Source organism: Oncorhynchus tshawytscha, linkage group LG33, assembly GCF_018296145.1.
Source record: "Oncorhynchus tshawytscha isolate Ot180627B linkage group LG33, Otsh_v2.0, whole genome shotgun sequence".
Classification (NCBI taxonomy): Eukaryota; Metazoa; Chordata; class Actinopteri; order Salmoniformes; family Salmonidae; genus Oncorhynchus; species Oncorhynchus tshawytscha.
Window position 1 is genome coordinate 44,489,638 of NC_056461.1, and position 24,719 is coordinate 44,514,356.

The following is a 24,719-nucleotide window of genomic DNA, read 5'->3' on the forward strand; positions in this document are numbered from 1 at the left end:
TACAGACCCCACTGAGTATTGCCAACCCAACTTTTACATCAGCAAATAGAATAGTGTTTTCTCTATAAGCCAATATGTAATTTATAGGCCATACATTGTATTGCATTGCAGTGAATGGAGTAGGTGGGAGTAGAACATGTTGCTGGATATTTAGACCTCAGTCCCCATTGAAATAATACAATGTATACATTCTACAGACCGTAGTGAGTAATCCCAACCACACTTTTACTTCAGGTCCTAGAATAGTCTTCTCTGTGTATATCATATACAGTGTATTGTATTGGCAGCATTTATTTGACCTTGGAACATGTTTTAAAACCCACATTTTAATACAAATGTCACTTAAATATGAACACATATAAATCAATGTTCATGTTCAGCCTATAATTTTTTATATATCATGTATGAATACAGTTTTGCGACACCTTTCTACGATTACGTCAGGGACCTCTATTTGGACAATTTTCGTAATTCCTTGACCCGGAAGTACGTTTTTAGTGTTGCTGGTATGCCTTTGTATGATACCCCTCTGGCTGAACATGTCAAATCTTTCAAGGTCACAAAGCTCAGAACAGTTTCATAAACTTCTATTTAAAATATGAATTAAAGTGTTGCTGTAAATGTGGATGGTTTGAGGATCATTTAGATTTCTCAAGTGAAAGTCCATGTTTACGACTGTCAACGAACGGAAGTTGTTGTACACCGTCGGACTTTTTTTTGTGAAACACTGGCGGTATTTTCGATTCTTCACGTATGTTTTCATCTTCCTACAAAATATTTATTGTTGTTGTCCCCTTTTATTTGTTGACATTATTTGCAGAAACAAACGTAGCTTACTCTGTGATATATTAGAACTTTTGCATGCTAATGTTGTTAACGTTATCTGGCGAAACGTTTCATTTTGTAGGAAAAAGTGACTACAACTAACGTAAAGCTAACGTAGCTACTTTAACGTTAGCTAACGGTTGTTACAAGTATACTAATTAATGTTTTATTTCACCATGATACGCTGTCGTAGTGAACCTGCTGCCTGTTTGCTCCAGCCAGCCCAGTAACAGTGAGGTCGGATATGGAGGGTTGCTGAGCCCTGCTCTCTACCAGGGTCCGTCAGCCAGTCCAGCCAGACAGGACTCCGGTCAGGAGACGCATAGTTAGGACGACAGGATGAGCTCCACGGCCCCCCCGGCCAAGAGGAAATGTTACATGGGACGACATCAGATCATCAAGAAAAACAGGTGGACATTTTTTTCTTCTTCCACACGACACTGGGTTAACTTGTCATGTTAACACACCTGTGTCCCACTGTGGAACAGCAGTTGACTCGTTCACAGAATGTACTTAACTAGATTTCGAAACTCGGTTATTTACTATATTATAACATTAATATTATTAGGGATGGGCACTGCTACGGACGTTCGTATTCGATTACTTGCTAGTTACTCATTAGAAGAATAAAAAAATAGCCCTATTTGAATGAAAACGCTTTTCAAGCGTGTAGCTTGTTATTGTCGGTCAATCAAAGCAGCACTAAAGTCAAAATCTACGTTTATTGGTCGCCTACAGAAATTTACAGATGTTATCGCAGGTGCAATGAAATGCTTGTGTTTCTAGCTCCAACAGTGCAGTAATATCTATCAATACACATAATCCAAAAATTAAAAAGAAAGAAATTAAGAAATATCAGAACAAGCAATATCAGAATGATCAATGTCAGAGTCCAGAATATAAATATATAATGGTGTGTATAGACAGTATGGACAGTATATGTTCTGTTATAATCTCCACCCGGCACAGCCAGAAGAGGACTGGCCACCCCTCATAGCCTGGTTCCTCTCTAGGTTTCTTCCTAGGTTCTGGCCTTTCTAGGGAGTTTTTCCTAGCCACCGTACTTCTACACCTGCATTGCTTGCTGTTTGGGAGATTTAGGCTGGGTTTCTCTACAGCACTATGTGACATAAGCTGATGTAAAAAGGGCTTTATAAATAAATTTGATTTGAAAAGGTGAGTACATCAGTAGTTATATAGGAACCATTACTAGAATACAGTATATACATATGAAGTGGGTAAAACATGTAAACATTATTAAAGTGACCAGTGTTCCATGTCTATGTACATAGGGCAGCAGTCTCTAAGGTAGAGGACTGGGTGGTAGCCAGCTAGTGTCTAAGTTCAGGGCAGGGTACTGGGCGGAGGCCGGCTAGTGGGGACTGTTTAACAGACTGATGGCCTAGAGATCGAAGTGGTTTAACAGTCTCTTGGTTCCAGCTTTGACGCACCTGTACTGTCTCCTAGGGCCGGGACAATATAAGTATTGGAATATTTTCTAAACACTGAGCACACCAAACTATTTGGACCTTTAAAAACCTGCTGTATGTAAAATAGTGTGTGCTATAGCTTGGAAAATAAATAACTCTGGATGACCGCATAATTATGTTTGTTTCCAAAATTAGGGTTGTTTTCCTAAAAGGTTAAATTCGCTTTGTGTTTTGTTTCCTTGCCACGATAGTAATGAGTATCTCGATACTGGTATCGTCCCGTCCCTACTGTCTCCGCCTTCTAGATGGTAGATGGGTGAACAGGCCGTGGCTCGTGTGGATGAGGTCCTTGATGATCTTCTAGATGGTAGATGGGTGAACAGGCTGTGGCTCGTGTGGATGAGGTCCTTGATGATCTTCTAGATGGTAGCAGGGTGAACAGGCTGTGGCTCGTGTGGATGAGGTCCTTGATGATCTTCTAGATGGTAGATGGGTGAACAGGCTGTGGCTCGTGTGGGTGAGGTCCTTGATGATCTTCTAGATGGTAGCAGGGTGAACAGGCTGTGGCTCGTGTGGATGAGGTCCTTGATGATCTTCTAGATGGTAGATGGGTGAACAGGTTGTGGCTCGTGTGGATGAGGTCCTTGATGATCTTCTTGGCCTTCCTGTAACACCGGGTGCTGTAGATGTCCTGGAGAGCCCTGCAGTTGCGGGTGATTCAGTTACTGCACCAGGCGGAGATAGTTTGTGAGGGTCTTAGGGGCTCAGCTGACTTTCTTCAGCCTCTTGTGGTTGAAGAGGTGCTGTTGCACCTTCTTCACCACTGTCTGTGACGGGACTATTTCAATCAATTCAAATTTATTTATAAAGCTCTTTTTACATCCGCCAATGTTAGAAAGTGCTATAACAGAAACCCAGACTAAAACCCCAAACAGCAAGCAATTCAGATGTAGAAGCACTTCAAGTCGTCAGTGATGTGCACGCAGAGGAACTTGAAGCTTTTCACTGCGGCCCCGGATGGGGACATGCTCTCTCTGCTGGGACGATAAACCGAAAATTACAGACACCGACATTTCTAACTCATACCGAAGCAATTTAGACCCAGTTGCAGAGGGAGGTGTTTAGTCCCAGGGTCCTGAACTTAGTGATGAGCTTTGAGGGGACAATGGTGTTGAACGCAGAACTGTAGTCAATGAACAGCATTCTTACATAGGTATTGCTTTTGTCCAGGGGAAGTGTGCAGTGTGATGGAGATTGCGTTGTCTGTGAATCTATTGGGGCGGTAAGCAAACTGAAGTGGGTCTAGGGTGGCAGGTAAGGTAGAAGTGATATGATCCTTGACTAGTCTCTCAAAGCACTTCATGATGGACAGGAGTGAGTTCTATGGGCCGGTAGTCATTCAGTTCAGTTATCTTTGCTTTCTTGGGTACAGGAACAATGGTGGCCATCTTGAAACATGTGGGGACAGTGGACTGGGATAGGGAGAGATTTAATATGTCTGTAAACACTCCAGCCAGCTGGTCTGCATGCGGTCTGAGGATGTGGATCGGGATGCCATCTGGGAGCACACAGTCCTGTTATAACCCTGTGATCATTACTATATTATAACATGACTAGATGTTATAACCCTGTGTTAATTACTATATTATAACATGACTAGATGTTATAACCCTGTGATCATTACTATATCATAACATGACTAGATGTTATAACCCTGTGTTAATTACTATATTATAACATGACTAGATGTTATAACCCTGTGTTAATTACTATAGTATGACATGACTAGATGTTATAACCCTGTGTTAATTACTATATTATGACATAACTAGATGTTATAACCCTGTGATCATTACTATATTATAACATGACTAGATGTTTTAATGTTTTACTCTGTTTCTCTCTGCAGTGTCCCCGACCCTGAGCAGCCACTCACCCCAAGACGCTCCAGTCGCCTGCAAAACACTCATACACACACGCTGCTTGACAACACACACACGGCCCGGAATGTGGCTGCAGGACAGGTGTGTGTGGTAGGAGACTCCTCCTTAGACCCTGGAGAGGAGATGCTGCAGGTTCTGGAAGCTCTGGATCCTGGAGAGATGAAATTAACACATGGGGTAGAGATGGGGGTATCTTTAATCCAGAGAGGGGTATCCCACGCCTCTGCAGCTCCAGCCAAGACCTCCCACAGCCTGACACCAGGACCAGAGGTCGGGGCTAGGGTTGGACTGGGACCAGGTGTGTGTGAGCATCCAGGGCTGGTTCAGACAGTGGACTGTAAGGACCTGGCTCAGTGCCTGCTGTTCAGTGAAGACTCAGAGGACAGAGAGCATGCTGGGACGCTTCCACACAGACCTACAGACGCCACACCCCCTCAGAAGAACTGCAGCTCCAGAGGGTGTGTTTTTACCAGTAGATTAATATACAAACAAAAAACATTCATTTGATCTTGTTCTAACTTTATTGACGTGGTTGTACCTTTAACAGCCGTGCCAATAAATGTTTATTTAATTTGAATGTTGTTGTTGACAGTAGGAAGCGCAGGGCCAGGGGGAGGAGCTCTGAGACCACACCCACAGGAAGAGGAAATGGTTCCTGCCAGAATGCTGACTCCCCATTGGATGTGTCTGATGACTTCATCCTGTTCAGACCCTCCCACCTGGCACGGGCGAGGGAGAGCGCGGCGCTACAGCGGTCTCTGAGGAACAACATGTCAGCCTCTGTTCTCACGCCCCCTACTGGGCTGGAGGCCAGCACACTCAACACTACAGGTACGGGATGAAAGGACGTGTGTGTGTGTGTAACGTGTGTGTAACGTGTGTGTGTGTGTATAACGTGTGTGTGTGTGTGGTGTGTAACATGTGTGGTGTGTAACGTGTGTTGTGTGTGTTTGTGTGTAATGTGTGTGTTTCCCCAGGTGCAGGTCTATCAGCGGTGTTTATGCGTCCAGACGAGCAGTGTGACAGGTTGTTGTTGTCCAGCTGGGGGCTGCCTGCTGCGGTCCTTGAACGCTACCGTCGTCATGGTGTCTCCTCCATGTTCCCCTGGCAGGCTCAGTGTCTCAGTCTGGGACGCGTGCTGCAAGGACACAACCTGGTCTACTCAGGTACCCTGACCTCTTGACCCTACCAATCTACCCTGCCCCAGAACCCTGACCCCTGACCGTTAACCCCTGACCTCTAATCCCAGCCCCAACCAGTGCAGGGAAGACCCTGGTGGCAGAGCTGTTAATGCTGAAGAGAGTCCTGGAGACCAGGAGGAAAGCTCTGTTTATTCTGCCCTTCGTATCCCTGGCCAAGGAGAAGATGACCTACCTACAGGTACAGTGGAAGTTAGAGAGGGATAGAGGGAAGGAGAGGCAGAAATGCTCTGTGTATATGTACAGGGCCTTGCAGAAAGTATTCAGATCCCTTGGATTTCTTCACATGTTACTGTCTTACAAAGTGAGATTAAAGTGGATTTAATTGTCATTTCTTTTGTCAACAATCTACACATAAATTAAAAAACAAAAATATAGTCGTTGCATGAGTATTCAGCTCCCTGAGTCAATACATGTTTGTTAGAATCACAGTTGCCCGTGAGTCTTCCTGGGTCAGTCTCTAAGAGCTGTGAGTCTTCCTGGGTCAGTCTCTAAGAGCTGTGAGTCTTCCTGGGTCAGTCTCTAAGAGCTGTGAGTCTTCCTGGGTCAGTCTCTAAGAGCTGTGAGTATTCCTGGGTCAGTCTCTAAGAGCTGTGAGAGGGGATGTCTGATAGTTTTTCTGATTGTCTTAACTCACCACCACTAATGAGCTGTGGAGTTTCTCAAAATCATTTTTTTCTTCACCTGAAACAGTGAGTAAACAAAGTGTGTTTTTAGGATCAATTGAAGTTTATCAAAGTATTTGAACAATATTTCCAGCTCTCTCCCTTTCGATAACCACTCAGCATGAAAGGAACAAATGTAATGTTCTGGTCCAGTGGAAACATCGTAGAATACCTGATTACTTCTTATCCTTTTGCACAACTAGCCTACAGCTGTGTCTGTCCCAAGCTCACTGGCTTGGGAACTCTGAGGGCCCAGAATATGATACAATGTTGCAAGTTTGCTAGTGCGATTTTTGGGCCTGCCTAGTTGATAGTTGATGCAATGTTTACAGTTTGTTGCAAACAGGCCATGTGATTTATAGGATATTTTCTTTTTCAGGATATTTTCTACCTGCAGGCTGCAATGTTTTTATTTGTTGGCTTTATGTCGGCTATTTCTACATAGTTGGCAATACAAATCTAAAAGTAACTTATATCATTTTCATTTAGATAGAATGTAGATTAACCACAGACTGATTTTGAGATACAAAGGCTATTATAAATGAAATTAAACTGTTCTTGGAAAATGTGCATGAAAATCATGATTGGCACATATATCTCTGTACTGGTACCCCCTATAGCCTATAGCCTCCACATTGACTCTGTACCGTAACACCCTGTATATAGCCTCCACATTGACTCTGTACCGTAACACCCTGTATATAGCCTCCACATTGACTCTGTACCGTAATACCCTGTATATAGCCTCCACATTGACTCTGTACCGTAATACCCTGTATATAGCCTCCACATTGACTCTGTAACACCTGTATATAACATTGACTCCCTGTATATAGCCTCCACATTGACTTGACTCTGTACCATAACACCCTGTATATAGTCTCCAACCGTAATACCCTGTATATAGCCTCCACATTGACACTGACTCTGTACCATAACACCCTGTATATAGTCTCCACATTGACTCTGTACCGTAACCCCTGTATATAGCCTCCACATTGACACTGTATATAGCCTCCACATTGACTCTGTACCCCCCTGTATATAGCCTCCACATTGACTCTGTACCGGTACCCCCTGTATATAGCCTATTGACACTCCACATTGACTCTGACTCTGTACCGGTACCCCTGTATATAATGACCCTGTATATAGCCTCCACATTGACTCTGTACTGGTACCCCCTGAATATAGCCTCCACATTGACTCTGTACCGTAACACCCTGTATATAGCCTCCACATTGACTCTGTACCGTAATACCCTGTATATAGCCTCCACAACTTTTTGCCCGCTTTGAGGACAATACAGTGCCACTGACACGGCCTGCAATGAAAACATGCGGTCTCTCCTTCACTGCAGCCGAGGTGAGTAAGACATTTAAACATGTTAACCCTCGCAAGGCTGCAGGCCCAGACGGAATCCCCAGCCGCGCCCTCAGAGCATGCGCAGACCAGCTGGCCGGTGTGTTTACGGACATATTCAATCAATCCCTATACCAGTCTGCTGTTCCCACATGCTTCAAGAGGGCCACCATTGTTCCTGTTCCCAAGAAAGCTAAGGTAACTGAGCTAAACGACTACCGCCCCAAAGCACTCACATCCGTCATCATGAAGTGCTTTGAGAGACTAGTCAAGGACCATATCACCTCCACCCTACCTGACACCCTAGACCCACTCCAATTTGCTTACCGCCCAAATAGGTCCACAGACGATGCAATCTCAACCACACTGCACACTGCCCTAACCCATCTGGACAAGAGGAATACCTATGTGAGAATGCTGTTCATCGACTACAGCTCGGCATTCAACACCATAGTACCCTCCAAGCTCGTCATCAAGCTCGAGACCCTGGGTCTCGACCCCGCCCTGTGCAACTGGGTACTGGACTTCCTGACGGGCCGCCCCCAGGTGGTGAGGGTAGGCAACAACATCTCCTCCCCGCTGATCCTCAACACTGGGGCCCCACAAGGGTGCGTTCTGAGCCCTCTCCTGTACTCCCTGTTCACCCACGACTGCGTGGCCACGCACGCCTCCAACTCAATCATCAAGTTTGCGGACGACACAACAGTGGTAGGCTTGATTACCAACAACGACAAGACGGCCTACAGGGAGGAGGTGAGGGCCCTCGGAGTGTGGTGTCAGGAAAATAACCTCACACTCAACGTCAACAAAACTAAGGAGATGATTGTGGACTTCAGGAAAGAGCAGAGGGAACACCCCCCTATCCACATCGATGGAACAGTAGTGGAGAGGGTAGCAAGTTTTAAGTTCCTCGGCATACACATCACAGACAAACTGAATTGGTCCACTCACACAGACAGCATCGTGAAGAAGGCGCAGCAGCGCCTCTTCAACCTCAGGAGGCTGAAGAAATTCGGCTTGTCACCAAAAGCACTCACAAACTTCTACAGATGCACAATCGAGAGCATCCTGGCGGGCTGTATCACCGCCTGGTACGGCAACTGCTCCGCCCTCAACCGTAAGGCTCTCCAGAGGGTAGTGAGGTCTGCACAACGCATCACCGGGGGCAAACTACCTGCCCTCCAGGACACCTACACCACCCGATGTTACAGGAAGGCCATAAAGATCATCAAGGACATCAACCACCCGAGCCACTGCCTGTTCACCCCGCTATCATCCAGAAGGCGAGGTCAGTACAGGTGCATCAAAGCTGGGACCGAGAGACTGAAAAACAGCTTCTATCTCAAGGCCATCAGACTGTTAAACAGCCACCACTAACATTGAGTGGCTGCTGCCAACACACTGACACTGACTCAACTCCAGCCACTTTAATAATGAGAATTGATGGGAAATGATGTAAATATATCACTAGCCACTTTAAACAATGCTACCTTATATAATGTTACTTACCCTACATTATTCATCTCATATGCATACGTATATACTGTACTCTATATCATCGACTGCATCCTTATGTAATACATGTATCACTAGCCACTTTAACTATGCCACTTTGTTTACATACTCTTCTCATATGTATATACTGTACTCGATACCATCTACTGTATCTTGCCTATGCTGCTCTGTACCATCACTCATTCATATATCCTTATGTACATATTCTTTATCCCCTTACACTGTGTATAAGACAGTAGTTTTGGAATTGTTAGTTAGATTACTTGTTGGTTATTACTGCATTGTCGGAACTAGAAGCACAAGCATTTCGCTACACTCGCATTAACATCTGCTAACCATGTGTATGTGACAAATAAAATTTGATTTGATTTGATTTGACATTGACTCTGTACCGTAACACCCTGTATATAGCCTCCACATTGACTCTGCACTGTAATACCCTCTATATAGCCTCCACATTGACTCTGTACCGGTACCCCCTGTATATAGCCTCCACATTGACTCTGTACCGGTACCCCCTGTATATAGCCTCCACATTGACTCTGTACCGTAACACCCTGTCTATAGCCTCCACATTGACTCTGTACCGTAATACCCTGTATATAGCCTCCACGTTGACTCGGTACCGTAACACCCTGTATATAGCTTCCACATTGTCTCTGTACCAGTACCCCCTGTATATAGCCTCCACACTGACTCTGTTCCGTAATACCCTGTATATAGCCTCCACATTGACTCTGTACCGTAATACCCTCTATATAGCCTCCACATTGACTCTGTACCGGTACCCCCTGTATATAGCCTCCACATTGACTCTGTACCGGTACCCCCTGTATATAGCCTCCACATTGACTCTGTACCGTAATACCCTGTATATAGCCTCCACATTGACTCTGTACCGTAATACCCTGTATATAGCCTCCACATTGACCTTGTACCGGTACCCCCTGTATATAGCCTCCACATTGACTCTGTACCGGTACCCCTTGTATATAGCCTCCACATTGACTCTGTACCGTAATACCCTGTATATAGCCTCCACATTGACTCTGTACCGTAATACCCTGTATATAGCCTCCACATTGACTCTGTACCGTAATACTCTGTATATAGCCTCCACATTGACCCTGTACCGGTACCCCCTGTATATAGCCTCCACATTGACTCTGTACCGGTACACCCTGTATATAGCCTCCACATTGACTCTGTACCGTAACACCCTGTATATAGCCTCCACATTGACTCTGTACCGTAATACCCTGTATATAGCCTCCACATTGACTCTGTACCGTAATACCCTGTATATAGCCTCCACATTGACTCTGTACCGTAATACCCTGTATATAGCCTCCACATTGACTCTGTACCGTAATACCCTGTATATAGCCTCCACATTGACTCTGTACCGTAATACCCTGTATATAGCCTCCACATTGACTCTGTACCGGTACCCCCTGTATATAGCCTCCACATTGACTCTGTACCGGTACCCCTTGTATATAGCCTCCACATTGACTCTGTACCGTAATACCCTGTATATAGCCTCCACATTGACTCTGTACCGTAATACCCTGTATATAGCCTCCACATTGACTCTGTACCGTAATACCCTGTATATAGCCTCCACATTGACTCTGTACCGTAATACCCTGTATATAGCCTCCACATTGACTCTGTACCGTAATACCCTGTATATAGCCTCCACATTGACTCTACCGTAATACCCTGTATATAGCCTCCACATTGACTCTGTACCGTAATACCCTGTATATAGCCTCCACATTGACTCTGTACCGTAATACCCTGTATATAGCCTCCACATTGACTCTGTACCGTAATACCCTGTATATAGCCTCCACATTGACTCTGTACCGTAATACCCTGTATATAGCCTCCACATTGACTCTGTACCGTAATACCCTGTATATAGCCTCCACATTGACTCTGTACCGTAATACCCTGTATATAGCCTCCACATTGACTCTGTACCGTAATACCCTGTATATAGCCTCCACATTGTTATTTTACTGCTGCTGTTGAATACTTTGTTTATTTTTTATTTTTTACTGAACACTTATTTTTTTCTTAACTTCTTAAAGCATTGTTGGTTAAGGGCTTGCAAGTAAGCATTTCACTGTAAGGTCTTCTACACCAGTTGTATTCGGCGCATGTGACAAATAACATTTTATTTGATATCGGTAGAAATGGTAAGATAAATTGTCACTCCAACTGGAAAAGGTTTCCGACCCTTGGTGTAGCCTGTTACCAACTACAGCAGGAACACAAAGCCAGAATCTGCAAAGGCCAGCCGCTGCAGCAGGAGGGTCAGGAACAGGTTCTGGCTATATTGAGTTATTTGTGTATGTTAATTATTTAATCAAACGGCGTGCTTAAAGAAACCAGACCAGTTCGGTACATAAAGTTGATTTATTAAAACACATAGTGTTTTAACACAACGTGTCATTAACAACTTCACTGAGTACCACTCTTCATATTTTCAACATGGTGGTGGCTGCTATATGTTATGGGTATGCTTGTCAAATGAACTTTTCAGCAGGACAATAACCTAAAACACACAAGACGACATTGAATGTTCCTGAGTTGCCTAGTTACAGTTTTGACTTAAATTGGCTTGAAAATCTATGGCAAGACTCAGGAGTGTGAATACTTATGTAAATGAGATATTTCTGTATTTCATTTTCAATACATTTTCTAAAATATATAAAAACATGACAAATACAATCGGAAAGTATTTTCACCCCTTCCCTTTAGACGGAGTGTGTTCTCAGAGTGTGTCCTGTCCGGAGTGTGTTCTCAGTGTGTGTCCTATCCAGAGTGTGTTCTCAGTGTGTGTCCTATCCAGAGTGTGTTCTCAGTGTGTGTCCTATCCGGAGTCTGTTCTCAGTGTGTGTCGTCTCCAGAGTGTGTCCTCAGAGTGTGTCCTGTCCGGAGTGTGTTCTCAGTGTGTGTCCTATCCAGAGTGTGTTCTCAGTGTGTGTCCTATCCAGAGTGTGTTCTCAGTGTGTGTCCTATCCAGAGTGTGTTCTCAGTGTGTGTCCTATCCAGAGTGTGTTCTCAGAGTGTGTCCTGTCCGGAGTGTGTTCTCAGTGTGTGTCCTATCCAGAGTGTGTTCTCAGTGTGTGTCCTATCCAGAGTGTGTTCTCAGTGTGTGTCCTATCCGGAGTCTGTTCTCAGTGTGTGTCGTCTCCAGAGTGTGTCCTCAGACAGTGTGTGTGTCCTGTCCAGAGTGTGTTCTCCGAGGCGGGGGTGTGTGTGGAGGGCTACATGGGAGGCCGGGCTGCTCCAGGAGGTTTCAGTAGTCTGGACGTAGCAGTGTGTACTATAGAGAAGGCCAACTCCCTCCTCAACAGACTCATAGAGGAGGATTCCATGGACCTACTGGGTAGGTGTTGATGTTGAAACATGTACAGTATGTTGCTACTGTAGTGTAATAATCTAATCCGCTGTGTGTAGGTGTGGTAGTGTGATAATCTAATCTGCTGTGTGTAGGTGTGGTAGTGTAATAATCTAATCTGCTGTGTGTAGGTGTGCTAGTGTAATAATCTAATCTGCTGTGTGTAGGTGTGCTAGTGTAATAATCTAATCTGCTGTGTGTAGGTGTGCTAGTGTAATAATCTAATCTGCTGTGTGTAGGTGTGCAAGTGTAATAATCTAATCTGCTGTGTGTAGGTATGCTAGTGTAATCTGCTGTGTGTAGGTGTGCTAGTGTAATAATCTAATCTGCTGTGTGTAGGTGTGCTAGTGTAATAATCTAATCTGCTGTGTGTAGGTGTGGTAGTGTGATAATCAAATCCGCTGTGTGTAGGTGTGGTAGTGTGATAATCTAATCTGCTGTGTGTAGGTGTGGTAGATTATTACACTAATCTGCTGTGTGTAGGTGTGGTAGTGTAATAATCTAATCTGCTGTGTGTAGGTGTGGTAGTGTAATAATCTAATCTGCTGTGTGTAGGTGTGGTAGTGTAATAATCTAATCTGCTGTGTGTAGGTGTGGTGGTGTAATAATCTAATCTGCTGTGCTGTGTGTAGGTGTGGTGGTTGTGGATGAGCTTCACATGGTAGGAGACTCTGGTAGAGGATACCTGCTGGAACTACTGCTCACCAAGATACGATACATCGCCCTCAAACACAACACCAACAACAGGTATGTCTGGGGTCTGGGGGGGGTCTGATACATCGCCCTCAAACACAACACCAACAACAGGTACGTCTGGGGGTGGTCTGATACATCGCCCTCAAACACAACACCAACAACGGGTACATCTGGGAGGGGAGGAGGGGGGGTCTGATACATCGCCCTCAAACACAACACCAACAACAGGTACATCTGGGGGGGTCTGATACATCGCCCTCAAACACAACACCAACAACAGGTACATCTGGGAGGGGGGGGGGGGTCTGATACATCGCCCTCAAACACAACACCAACAACAGGTATGTCTGGGGGGTCTGATACATCGCCCTCAAACACAACACCAACAACGGGTATGTCTGGGGGGTCTGATACATCGCCCTCAAACACAACACCAACAACGGGTATGTCTGGGGTCTGGGGGGGGTCTGATACATCGCCCTCAAACACAACACCAACAACGGGTATGTCTGGGGTCTGGGGGGGTGTCTGATACATCGCCCTCAAACACAACACCAACAACGGGTATGTCTGGGGTCTGGGGGGTCTGATACATCGCCCTCAAACACAACACCAACAACGGGTATGTCTGGGGTCTGGGGGGTCTGATACATCGCCCTCAAACACAACACCAACAACAGGTATGTCTGGGGGGGGTCTGATACATCGCCCTCAAACACAACACCAACAACAGGTACATCTGGGGGGGGGGTCTGATACATCGCCCTCAAACACAACACCAACAACAGGTACATCTGGGAGGGGGGGTCTGATACATCGCCCTCAAACACAACACCAACAACGGGTATGTCTGGGGTCTGGGGGTCTGATACATCACCCTCAAACACAACACCAACAACGGGTATGTCTGGGGGGGGGTCTGATACATCGCCCTCAAACACAACACCAACAACGGGTATGTCTGGGGGGTCTCTGTAAGTGTATGTCTGGGGTCTGGGGGGGGCGGTGTCTCTGTAAGTGTATGTCTGGGGTCTGGGGGGCGGTGTCTCTGTAAGTGTATGTCTGAGGTCTGGGGGGGTCTGATACATCGCCCTCAAACACAACACCAACAACAGGTATGTCTGGGGTCTGGGGGGGGGTCTCTGTAAGTGTATGTCTGGGGTCTGGGGGGTCTCTGTAAGTATATGTCTGGGGTCTGGGGGGTCTCTGTAAGTGTATGTCTGGGGTCTGGGGGGTCTCTGTAAGTGTATGTCTGGGGGGTCTCTGTAAGTGTATGTCTGGGGTCTGGGGGGGTCTCTGTAAGTGTATGTCTGGGGTCTGGGGGCGGGGTCTGGAGGGGCGGGGTCTCTGTAAGTGTATGTCTGGGGTCTGGGGGGGGTCTCTGTAAGTGTATGTCTGGGGGGTCTCTGTAAGTGTATGTCTGGGGTCTGGGGGGTCTCTGTAAGTGTATGTCTGGGGTCTGGGGGCGGGGTCTGGAGGGGCGGGGTCTCTGTAAGTGTATGTCTGGGGTCTGGGGGGTCTCTGTAAGTGTATGTCTGGGGGGGTCTCTGTAAGTGTATGTCTGGGGTCTGGGGGGTCTCTGTAAGTGTATGTCTGGGGGCGGGGTCTGGAGGGGGCGGGGTCTCTGTAAGTGTATGTCTGGGGGGGGTCTCTGTAAGTGTGTTCAACAAGGCTTCTGTTTGCAGCGAACATGTTGAACGGTTTGAATATACAATGGGGCAAAAAAGTATTTAGTCAGCCACCAATTGTGCAAGTTCTCCCACTTAAAAAGATGAGAGAGGCCTGTAATTTTCATCATAGGTACACTTCAACTATGACAGACAAAATGAGAAAAAAAATCCAGAAAATCACATTGTAGGTTTTTTTAAAAGAATTTATTTGCAAATTCTCATGTTAGTTTCATTCCAAATGTTGTAAATAGCTGGTTATCTGCATGAACCCAGTCTTCACTATGAGTCATCCATACATCAATTGTCTTAAATCATTTATTTGCTAACTAAATAATCACAGAAATGCACAAACAAACAGTAGATATAGTTACAAGGAAATAATAGAGGATGTGCCCTAGTGGGCTAAACCGGCATCGCGGCTTGGTGGACAAGCAGAATTCTGTATTCAGTCTCTCAATTTGGTGTTTGTCGTATTTTGTGAATCCTTGGTTGGTGAGCGGACCCCAGACCCCACAACCATAAAGGGCAATGGGTTCTATAACTGATAGAGGAATTATAAATTCCTGTGTGTTTTGCAGCCAAAACCAAATTCACACTCTATTTCATGATAAGTTGTAAGTTTATCATTTGCATGAATTAGCAAGAGACCAGTCTTAAAAACAAGTTCAGCATTTATTCTTGATGAGTACTAAAGTCTGACATTAAGTCTCACCCGTATACAATACATTACTGTTCCTATAGGACTTCTGCTAAGATTGTCGCTCCAAATCAGCTTACTTGTAGGGTTGACCGAGGACAAATAGACAGAGTCTCAAGAGTCTCCTTCCACTCGTCGTTCAATCTGACACTAGTTTTCACCCGTATACAGCGATCACTGTAGGAATATACAGTAATCACTGTTCCTATAGGACTTTGAACTAAAATGTCGCCCCAAATATAGCTTAATCTGTAGAGTTGATTGAAAATGACCAACGGAAAATCAACTCAATTGTTCCCCATAATCTAAATAAAGACCACCAACCTGCAGTGTCTATTATCAAGAACTATATATCTATGGGGTCACTTGTTCTGTCTTTCCGCTGGATACATTGTTCAATCTGACATTTAACTCCCCCGTATACAGTAATCACTGTTCCTATAGGACTTTTAACTTAAACTATGTCGCTCCAAACATAGCCTACTTGTAAAGTTGACCGAAAACAAATGGACCGAGGCCAGTCCCAAACCCAATCCTGTGGTGTCTATTCTTGAAAGCTGATGGTATAAAATCACCTGTTCCGTTTCTTCCCCGGAACCTCAACCACACAATCACTTTTCACTATCAAGAACACAGACTACTAAAAACCGGGAAAGACCCCCCCGTCCATTCATCGCTCAATCTGACACTAGTTTTCACCCGTATACAGTGATCACTGTAGGAATATACAGTAAGTCGCTGTTCCTATAGGACTTTGAACTAAAATGTCGCTCCAAAGATATGCCTATTTGTAGAGTTGACTTTCAATCTGAGAACAACTTAAATCCATCCTATGATAATTTAAGTCATTCCCTCTTAATCAAGAATAGAGTGTTAGAGCCCAGTGTTTTCAGGTCCAGAGATGTTTTCTACTCCCCTCATAAACCAGACATTCCAATCTGTCTAAAAGATATACTTTTCTCCACTAATGGAACACAACCCAAACATTCTTATCTGTCTGAAAAGCTATATCATCTCTCCCCCTTAAACCCGCAAGGTACAGACAATTAATTCGTTTTTACTTACATTTTCAGTAACAGCTTTACCAAGAACCCATATATTTCATAGCATAACATAATAGTATTAGAATAAATGGTTCTAATTAAAAATGTATACATAATTAATCATTTCAACTATAATTTCCTCTAACAATAACTGATTCAAGTACTTTTAGCCAGAGCCTAATTGGTATGTCGAATTTCATGTTCCTTTTGATGGCATAGAAGACCCTTCTTGCCTTGTCTCTCAGATTGTTAACAGCTTTGTGTGGCACTGATTTTTAGGCCTAAGTATGTATAGTTTTTTGTGTGCTCGGGGGCAACAGTGTCTAGATGGAATTTGTATTTGTGGTCCTGGCGACTGGACCCTTTTTTGCAACACCATTATTTTTTAGCTTACTGAGATTTACTGTCAGGGCCCAGGTCTGGCAGAATCTGTGCAGAATATCTAGGTGCTGCTTTGGTTGGGGACAGAAGCACCAGATCATCAGCAAATAGTAGACATTTGACTTCAGATTCTAGCAGGGTGAGGCCGGGTGCTGCAGAATGTTCTAGTGCCCGCGCCAATTAGTTGATAGACATGTTGAAGAGGGTGGGGCTTAAGCTGCATCCCTGTCTCACACCACGGCCCTGTGGGAAGAAATTTGTGTGTTTTTTGCCAATTTTAACCACACACTTGTTGTTTGTGTACATGGATTTTATAATGTCGTATGTTTTACCCCCAACACCACTTTCCATCAATTTGTATAGCAGACCCTCATGCCAAATTGAGTCGAAGGCTTTTTTAAAAAATCAACAAAGCATGAGAAGACTTTGCCTTTGTTTTGGTTGGTTTGTTTGTCAATTAGGGTGTGCAGGGTGAATACATGGTCTGTTGTACGGTAATTTGGTAAAAAGCCAAATTGCCATTTGCTCAGTAGATTGTTTTCACTGAGGAAATGTACAAGTCTGCTGTTAATGATAATGCAGAGGATTTTCCCAAGGTTGCTGTTGACGCATATCCCACGGTAGTTAATGGGGTCAAATTTCTCTCCACTGTTGTGGATTGGGCTAATCAATCCTTGGTTCCAAGAATTGGTGAAGATGCCAGAGCTAAGGATGATGTTAGAGTTTAAGTATAGCCTATTGGAATTTATGATCTGTATATTTTATAATTTCATTGAGGATACCATCAACACCACAGGCCTTTTTTGGGTTGGAGGGTTTGTATTTTGTCCTGTAGTTCATTCAGTATAATGCATTCTGGATCTCGATCTCTATCTCTCTATATCTCTATCTATCTTTCGATATCTCTATATCTCTCTAAATGTCTTTGTCTATCTCTCTATCTATCTCTATATATATCGCTATCTCTATCTCTATATCTGTGTTTTATCTCTCTATATATATATATATATATATATATCGCTATCTATATATTTATCTCTATCTCTATATCACTATCTATCTATATCTGTATCTCTGTCTCTATATATCTCTCTCTCTCTCTCTCTAGCTCCTTATCAGAAGGTATCCAAATCGTGGGTATGAGTGCCACCCTCCCAAACCTGTCCCTGCTGGCTGGGTGGCTGGATGCGGAGCTTTACCAGACTGACTACAGACCCGTCCCGCTGAAGCAGAGGCTCAAGGTGGGGAACAGCATCTACGACTCCAGCCTCTCTCTGGTCCGAACCTTCGAGCCCCTGATCACGGTCAAGGTAGGAGCTGCTACTGTAGTAACTACAACAAGTTACTGTAGTAACTACAACAAGTTACTGTAGTAACTACAACAAGTTACTGTAGTAACTACAACAAGTTACTGTTGTTCTGGTCTTTGTTCCTGAGTTCCTCCTCGATAAAGAGGATGTTGTGATGTTTACTTATTTTAAATATATATTACCATTTATATATGTACAAAAGTTTGGTGTCACTTAGAAATTTCCATTTTTTTTGTCCATTAAAATAACATCATTCAGAAATACAGTGTAGACATTTTTAATGTTGTAAATGACTATTGTAGCTGGAAACGGCTGATTTCTAATGGAATATCTACATAGGAGTACAGAGGCCCATTATCAGCAACCATCACTCCTGTGTTTCAATGGCACGTTTTGTTATCTAATATAAAGTTTATCATTTTAAAAGGCTAATTCATCATTAGAAACCCATTTGCAATTATGTTAGCACAGCTGAAAACTGTTATGATTAAAGAAGCAATAAAACTGGCCTCCTTTAGACTAGTTGAGTATCTGGAGCATCAGCATTTGTGCTCCACATAACATCAGAGGAATTATCGACACGGTGTGATGACCTTTAATTATGTAACGTGTGTGTGTGTGTGTGTGTGTGTGTGTGTGTGTGTGTGTGTGTGTGTGTAGGGAGATGAGGACCACATATTGTCTCTATGTTATGAGACAGTGAGTGAGGGTCACTCTGTCCTCCTGTTCTGTCCTTCCAAGAGCTGGTGCGAGAAACTGTCTGACAGTATTGCTAGAGCGTTCTACAACCTCAGACACACAGGTACACACACACACACACACACACAGTGTGGTATTAGTATACTTGTGAGGACTTTTTGGGGACCAACAATTGATTCCCTTTCAAAATCCTATTTTCCCGAACCATAACCCTAATTGTAACCCCTAAAATGACATTTTATAAGTGAGGAAAATCTCCTCACTGCTGTGAATTTTAGTTTGTTTGCTATTCTTGTACTTCTCGTCCTCACAAGTATAGGATAACAAACACACATACACACACATATGCCAAGACGAGTGTTCAAAGCTGTCATCAAGACAAAGGGTGGCTACTTTGAAGAATCTAAAATATATTTTGATTTGTTTAACACTTTTTTTTGGTTACTACATGATTCCATATGTGTTATTTCATATATTTTTGATGTCTTCACTATTATTCGACAATGTAGAAAATAAAGTAAAACCCTTGAATGAATAGGTATGTCCAGACTTTTGACTCTTACTGGATACACACAACCTTCTAAAGAAGAGTCCTGTTTCATTGCTTCAGTATGATTATTATCAGAAGATATACATATTATATTTAACGTTTTAGAGAAGACCATTGGCTGCTCAGTTATGGACTATATGTGATACAGATGTATTTATCTCGTCTCAGGTGGTCAGGTGGTCAGTGGCTCAGCGCTCCAGGCTGTGGCATTGGACCAGGGGGGAGTGGTGGATGTGTTAGCCCAGCTCAGACGCACCCCGGCTGGGTTAGACCCAGTCCTGCAACGCACCGTGCCCTGGGGGGTGGCCTTCCACCACGCTGGTACAGACACACAGACAGACACACAGACAGACACACAGACAGACCTCACACAGACAGACCTCACACAGACAGACCTCACACAGACAGACCTCACACAGACAGACCTCAGACAGACAGACAGACCTCACACAGACAGACCTCACACAGACAGACCTCACACAGACAGACCTCACACAGACAGACCTCACACAGACAGACCTCACACAGACAGACCTCAGACATCAGACAGACAGACAGACCTCACACAGACAGACCTCACACAGACAGACAGGCAGACAGACCTCACGCAGACAGACCTCACGCAGACAGACCTCACGCAGACAGACAGACCTCACGCAGACAGACAGACCTCACGCAGACAGACAGACCTCACGCAGACAGACAGACCTCACGCAGACAGACAGACCTCACGCAGACAGACAGACCTCACACAGACAGACAGACCTCACACAGACAGACAGACCTCACACAGACAGACAGACCTCACGCAGACAGACAGACCTCACGCAGGCAGACAGACCTCACGCAGACAGACAGACCTCACACAGACAGACAGACCTCACACAGACAGACAGACCTCACACAGACAGACAGACCTCACACAGACAGACAGACCTCACACAGACAGACAGACCTCACACAGACAGACAGACCTCACACAGACAGACAGACCTCACACAGACAGACAGACCTCACACAGACAGACAGACCTCACACAGACAGACAGACCTCACACAGACAGACAGCACACAGACAGACAGCACACAAAACACACCATTGTAATGTTAATGTTAACACTCCTCTCTGCAGGTTTGACGTTTGATGAGCGAGACGTGTTGGAGGGAGCATTCCGAGGGGGCGTGGTCAGAGTGTTGGCGGCGACCTCAACCTTGTCATCGGGGGTCAACCTGCCTGCACGTAGGGTTATCATACGAACTCCAACCTTTAATGGCCGTCTGCTCGATCCCCTGACCTACAGACAGATGGCCGGACGCGCCGGGAGGATGGGCGTCGACACTGAGGGTGAGGAGGGGGAGGATGGGAGTCGACACTGAGGGTGAGGAGGGGGAGGATGGGAGACGACACTGAGGGGGAGGATGGGAGTCGACACTGAGGGTGAGGAGGGGGAGGATGGAAGGATGGGAGTCGATACTGAGGGTGAGGAGGGGGAGGATGGGAGTCGACACTGAGGGGGAGGAGGGGAAGGATGGGAGGATTGGAGTCGACACGGGGAGGATGGGAGTCGACACTGAGGGGGAGGAGGGGGAGGATCTGAGTCGACACTGAGCGTGAGGAGGGGGAGGATGGGAGGATTGGAGTCGACACTGAGGGTGAGGAGGGGGAGGATGGGAGGATTGGAGTCGACACTGAGGGTGAGGATGGGAGTCGATACTGAGGATGAGGAGGGGGAGGATGGGAGTCGACACTGAGGGTGAGGAGGGAGGGATGGGAGGATGGAAGGATGGGAGTCGACACTTAGGGGGAGGATGGGAGACGACACTGAGGGTGAGGATGGGCAGAATGGGAGGATGGGAGTCAACACAGGGGGAGGATGGGAGACGACACTGAGGGGGAGGATGGGAGTCGATACTGAGGGTGAGGATGGGCAGAATGGGAGGATGGGAGTCGACACGGGGAGGATGGGAGACGACACTGAGGGTGAGGAGGATGGAAGGATGGGAGTCGATACTGAGGGTGAGGAGGGGGAGGATAGGAGTCGACACTGAGGGTGAGGAGGGGGAGGATGGGAGTCGACACTGAGGGGGAGGAGGGGGAGGATGGGAGGATGGAAGGATGGGAGTCGACACTGAGGAGGGGGAGGGGGAGGATGGGAGTTGACACTGAGGGGGAGGATGGGAGACGACACTGAGGGTGAGGATGGGAGTCGATACTGAGGGTGAGGAGGGGGAGGATGGGAGTCGACACTGAGGGTGAGGAGGGGGAGGATGGGAGTTGACACTGAGGGTGAGGAGGGGGAGGATGGGAGTCGATACTGAGGAGGGGGAGGATGGGAGTTGACACTGAGGGGGAGGATGGGAGACGTCACTGCGGGTGAGGATGGGGAGGATGGGAGTCGATACTGAGGGTGAGGAGGGGGAGGATGGGAGTCGACACTGAGGGTGAGGAGGGGGAGGATGGGAGTCGACACTGAGGGGGAGGATGGGAGTTAACATTGAAGGTGAGGAGGGGGGGAGGATGGGAGTCGATACTGAGGGTGAGGAGGGGGAGGATGGTAGTCGATACTGAGGGGGAGGATGGTAGTCGACACTGAGGGGGAGGAAGGGGAGAATGGGAGGATGGAAGGATGGGAGTCGACACAGGGGGAGGATGGAAGGATGGGAGTCGATACTGAGGAGGGGGAGGATGGGAGTTGACACTGAGGGGGAGGATGGGAGTTGACACTGAGGGTGAGGAGGGGAGGATCGGAGTCGACACTGAGGGTGAGGAGGGGGGAGGCTGATAGTCGATACTGAGGGAGGAGGATGGTAGTCGACACTGAGGGGGAGGATGGGAGTCGACACTGAGGGGAAGGATGGGAGTTGACACAGGGTGAGGAGGGGGGGAGGATGGGAGTCGACACTGAGGGGGAGGATGGGAGTAGACACTGAGGGGGAGGAGGGGAGGATGGGAGTCGACACCGGGGGGGGAGGATGGGAGTTGACACTGAGGGTGAGGAGGGGGAGGATGGGAGTCGACACTGAGGGGGAGGAGGGGGAGGATGGGAGTCGACACTGAGGGGGAGGATGGTAGTCGACACTGAGGGGGGATGATGGGAGTCGACACTGAGGGCGAGGAGGGGGAGGATGGGAGTCGACACTGAGGGGGAGGAGGGGGAGGATGGGAGTCGACACTGAGGGGGAGGATGGGAGTCGACACTGAGGGGGAGGATGGGAGTCGACACTGAGGGGGAGGATGGTAGTTGACACTGAGGGGGAGGATGGGAGTCGACACTGAGTGTGAGGAGGGGGAGGATGGGAGTCGACACTGAGGGTGAGGGAGGGGGAGGATGGGAGTCGACACTGAGGGTGAGGAGGGGGGAGGATGGGAGTTGACACTGAGGGGGGAGGATGGGAGTCGATACTGAGGGTGATGAGGGGGAGAATGGGAGTCGACACTGAGGGTGAGGATGGGAGTCGACACTGAGGGTGAGGAGGGGGAGGATGGGAGTCGACACTGAGGAGGGGAGGATGGTAGTCGACACTGAGGGTGAGGAGGGGGAGGATGGGAGTCGACACTGAGGGGGAGGAGGGGAGGATGGGAGTCGACACTGAGGGGGAGGATGGGAGTCGACACTGAGGGGGAGGATGGTAGTTGACACTGAGGGGGAGGATGGGAGTCGACACAGTGTGAGGAGGGGGAGGATGGGAGTCGACACTGAGTGTGAGGAGGGGGAGGATGGGAGTCGACACTGAGGGTGAGGAGGGGAAGGATGGGAGTCGACACTGAGGAGGGGAGGATGGGAGTCGACACAGGGTGAGGAGGGGGAGGATGGGAGTCGACACTGAGGGGGGAGGATGGGAGTCGACACAGGGGGAGGATGGGAGTCGACACTGAGTGTGAGGAGGGGGAGGATGGGAGTCGACACTGAGTGTGAGGAGGGGGAGGATGGGAGTCGACACTGAGGGTGGGAGGGGGGGAGGATGGGAGGATGGGAGTCGACACTGAGGGTGAGGGGGGAGGATGGGAGGATGGGAGTCGACACTGAGGGTGAGGAGGCGGAGGATGGGAGTCGACACTGAGGGGGGGAGAATGGGAGGATGGTAGTCGACACAGGGGGAGGAGGGGAGTTGACACTGAGGGTGAGGAGGGGGAGGATGGGAGTCACAATGTTGAGTTGAATGGTACTATTACACTGGTCATATTCCACAGTCTTTCAGTAACCTCTTTACATACTGCACAGAGGAGTGAATTATTATTACTCACTATCTACAGGCTACTAAAAACCAGGCAGACATCTAGTGTCCTCTGGTTTTAAAGACCCTCTATCTTAGGGGTACAGGCTGTGAGATCTGGTTAGAACCTGTTCTCGTTTGTATTAATTTTCTAAGGAAGTGGAGCCAATTACTCGTTATCTTTTTTCTTAGCTTGCCTCCCCTAGAAAGGGGTTTAGCTCTTTGTGTAGAGGAAGTATATAAAAAAAACGGTATAATTTGTAAATGAACATATTCCTTATTCATGATGAATTCTGTCTGTTTCCTTGAACGGGTTTCCCTCAACAACAACTGCTGGAGTGAATACCCAGCATTCCTTCCACTGCTGGAGTGAATACTCAGCATTCCTTCCACTGATGGAGTGAATACCCAGCATTCCTTCCACTGCTGGAGTGAATACCCAGCATTCCTTCCACTGCTGGAGTGAATACCCAGCATTCCTTCCACTGATGGAGTGAATACCCAGCATTCCTTCCACTGCTGGAGTGAATACCCAGCATTCCTTCCACTGCTGGAGTGAATACCCAGCATTCCTTCCACTGCTGGAGTGAATACCCAGCATTCCTTCCACTGCTGGAGTGAATACCCAGCATTCCTTCCACTGCTGGAGTGAATACCCAGCATTCCTTCCACTGCTGGAGTGAATACCCAGCATTCCTTCCACTGCTGGAGTGAATACCCAGCATTCCTTCCACTGCTGGAGTGAATACCCAGCATTCCTTCCACTGCTGGAGTGAATACCCAGCATTCCTTCCACTGCTGGAGTGAATACTCAGCATTCCTTCCACTGCTGGAGTGAATAACCAGCATTCCTTCCACTGCTGGAGTGAATAACCAGCATTCCTTCCACTGCTGGAGTGAATACCCAGCATTCCTTCCACTGCTGGAGTGAATACCCAGCATTCCTTCCACTGCTGGAGTGAATACCCAGCATTCCTTCTACTGCTGGAGTGAATACCCAGCATTCCTTCCACTGCTGGAGTGAATACCCAGCATTCCTTCCACTGCTGGAGTGAATACCCAGCATTCCTTCCACTGCTGGAGTGAATACTCAGCATTCCTTCCA

General features: G+C 46.8%; 1 protein-coding gene across 1 annotated transcript in view; it reads left to right on the forward strand.

The window, feature by feature from the left end:
• Window positions 1-635: 635 nt before the first annotated feature.
• Window positions 636-24,719, forward strand: part of polq (polymerase (DNA directed), theta) — a 228,183-nt gene continuing 204,099 nt past the window's right edge. Inside the window, exons 1-12 of the mRNA XM_042311239.1 lie at window positions 636-751; window positions 1,019-1,235; window positions 4,165-4,656; window positions 4,791-5,029; window positions 5,176-5,364; window positions 5,448-5,578; window positions 12,186-12,342; window positions 12,987-13,101; window positions 17,950-18,151; window positions 18,812-18,953; window positions 19,569-19,721; window positions 20,532-20,744. Of these exons, the coding sequence (XP_042167173.1) occupies window positions 1,165-1,235; window positions 4,165-4,656; window positions 4,791-5,029; window positions 5,176-5,364; window positions 5,448-5,578; window positions 12,186-12,342; window positions 12,987-13,101; window positions 17,950-18,151; window positions 18,812-18,953; window positions 19,569-19,721; window positions 20,532-20,744 (2,104 nt within the window). The 5' untranslated portion in view covers window positions 636-751; window positions 1,019-1,164. The remainder of the gene's footprint in view (window positions 752-1,018; window positions 1,236-4,164; window positions 4,657-4,790; window positions 5,030-5,175; window positions 5,365-5,447; window positions 5,579-12,185; window positions 12,343-12,986; window positions 13,102-17,949; window positions 18,152-18,811; window positions 18,954-19,568; window positions 19,722-20,531; window positions 20,745-24,719) is intronic.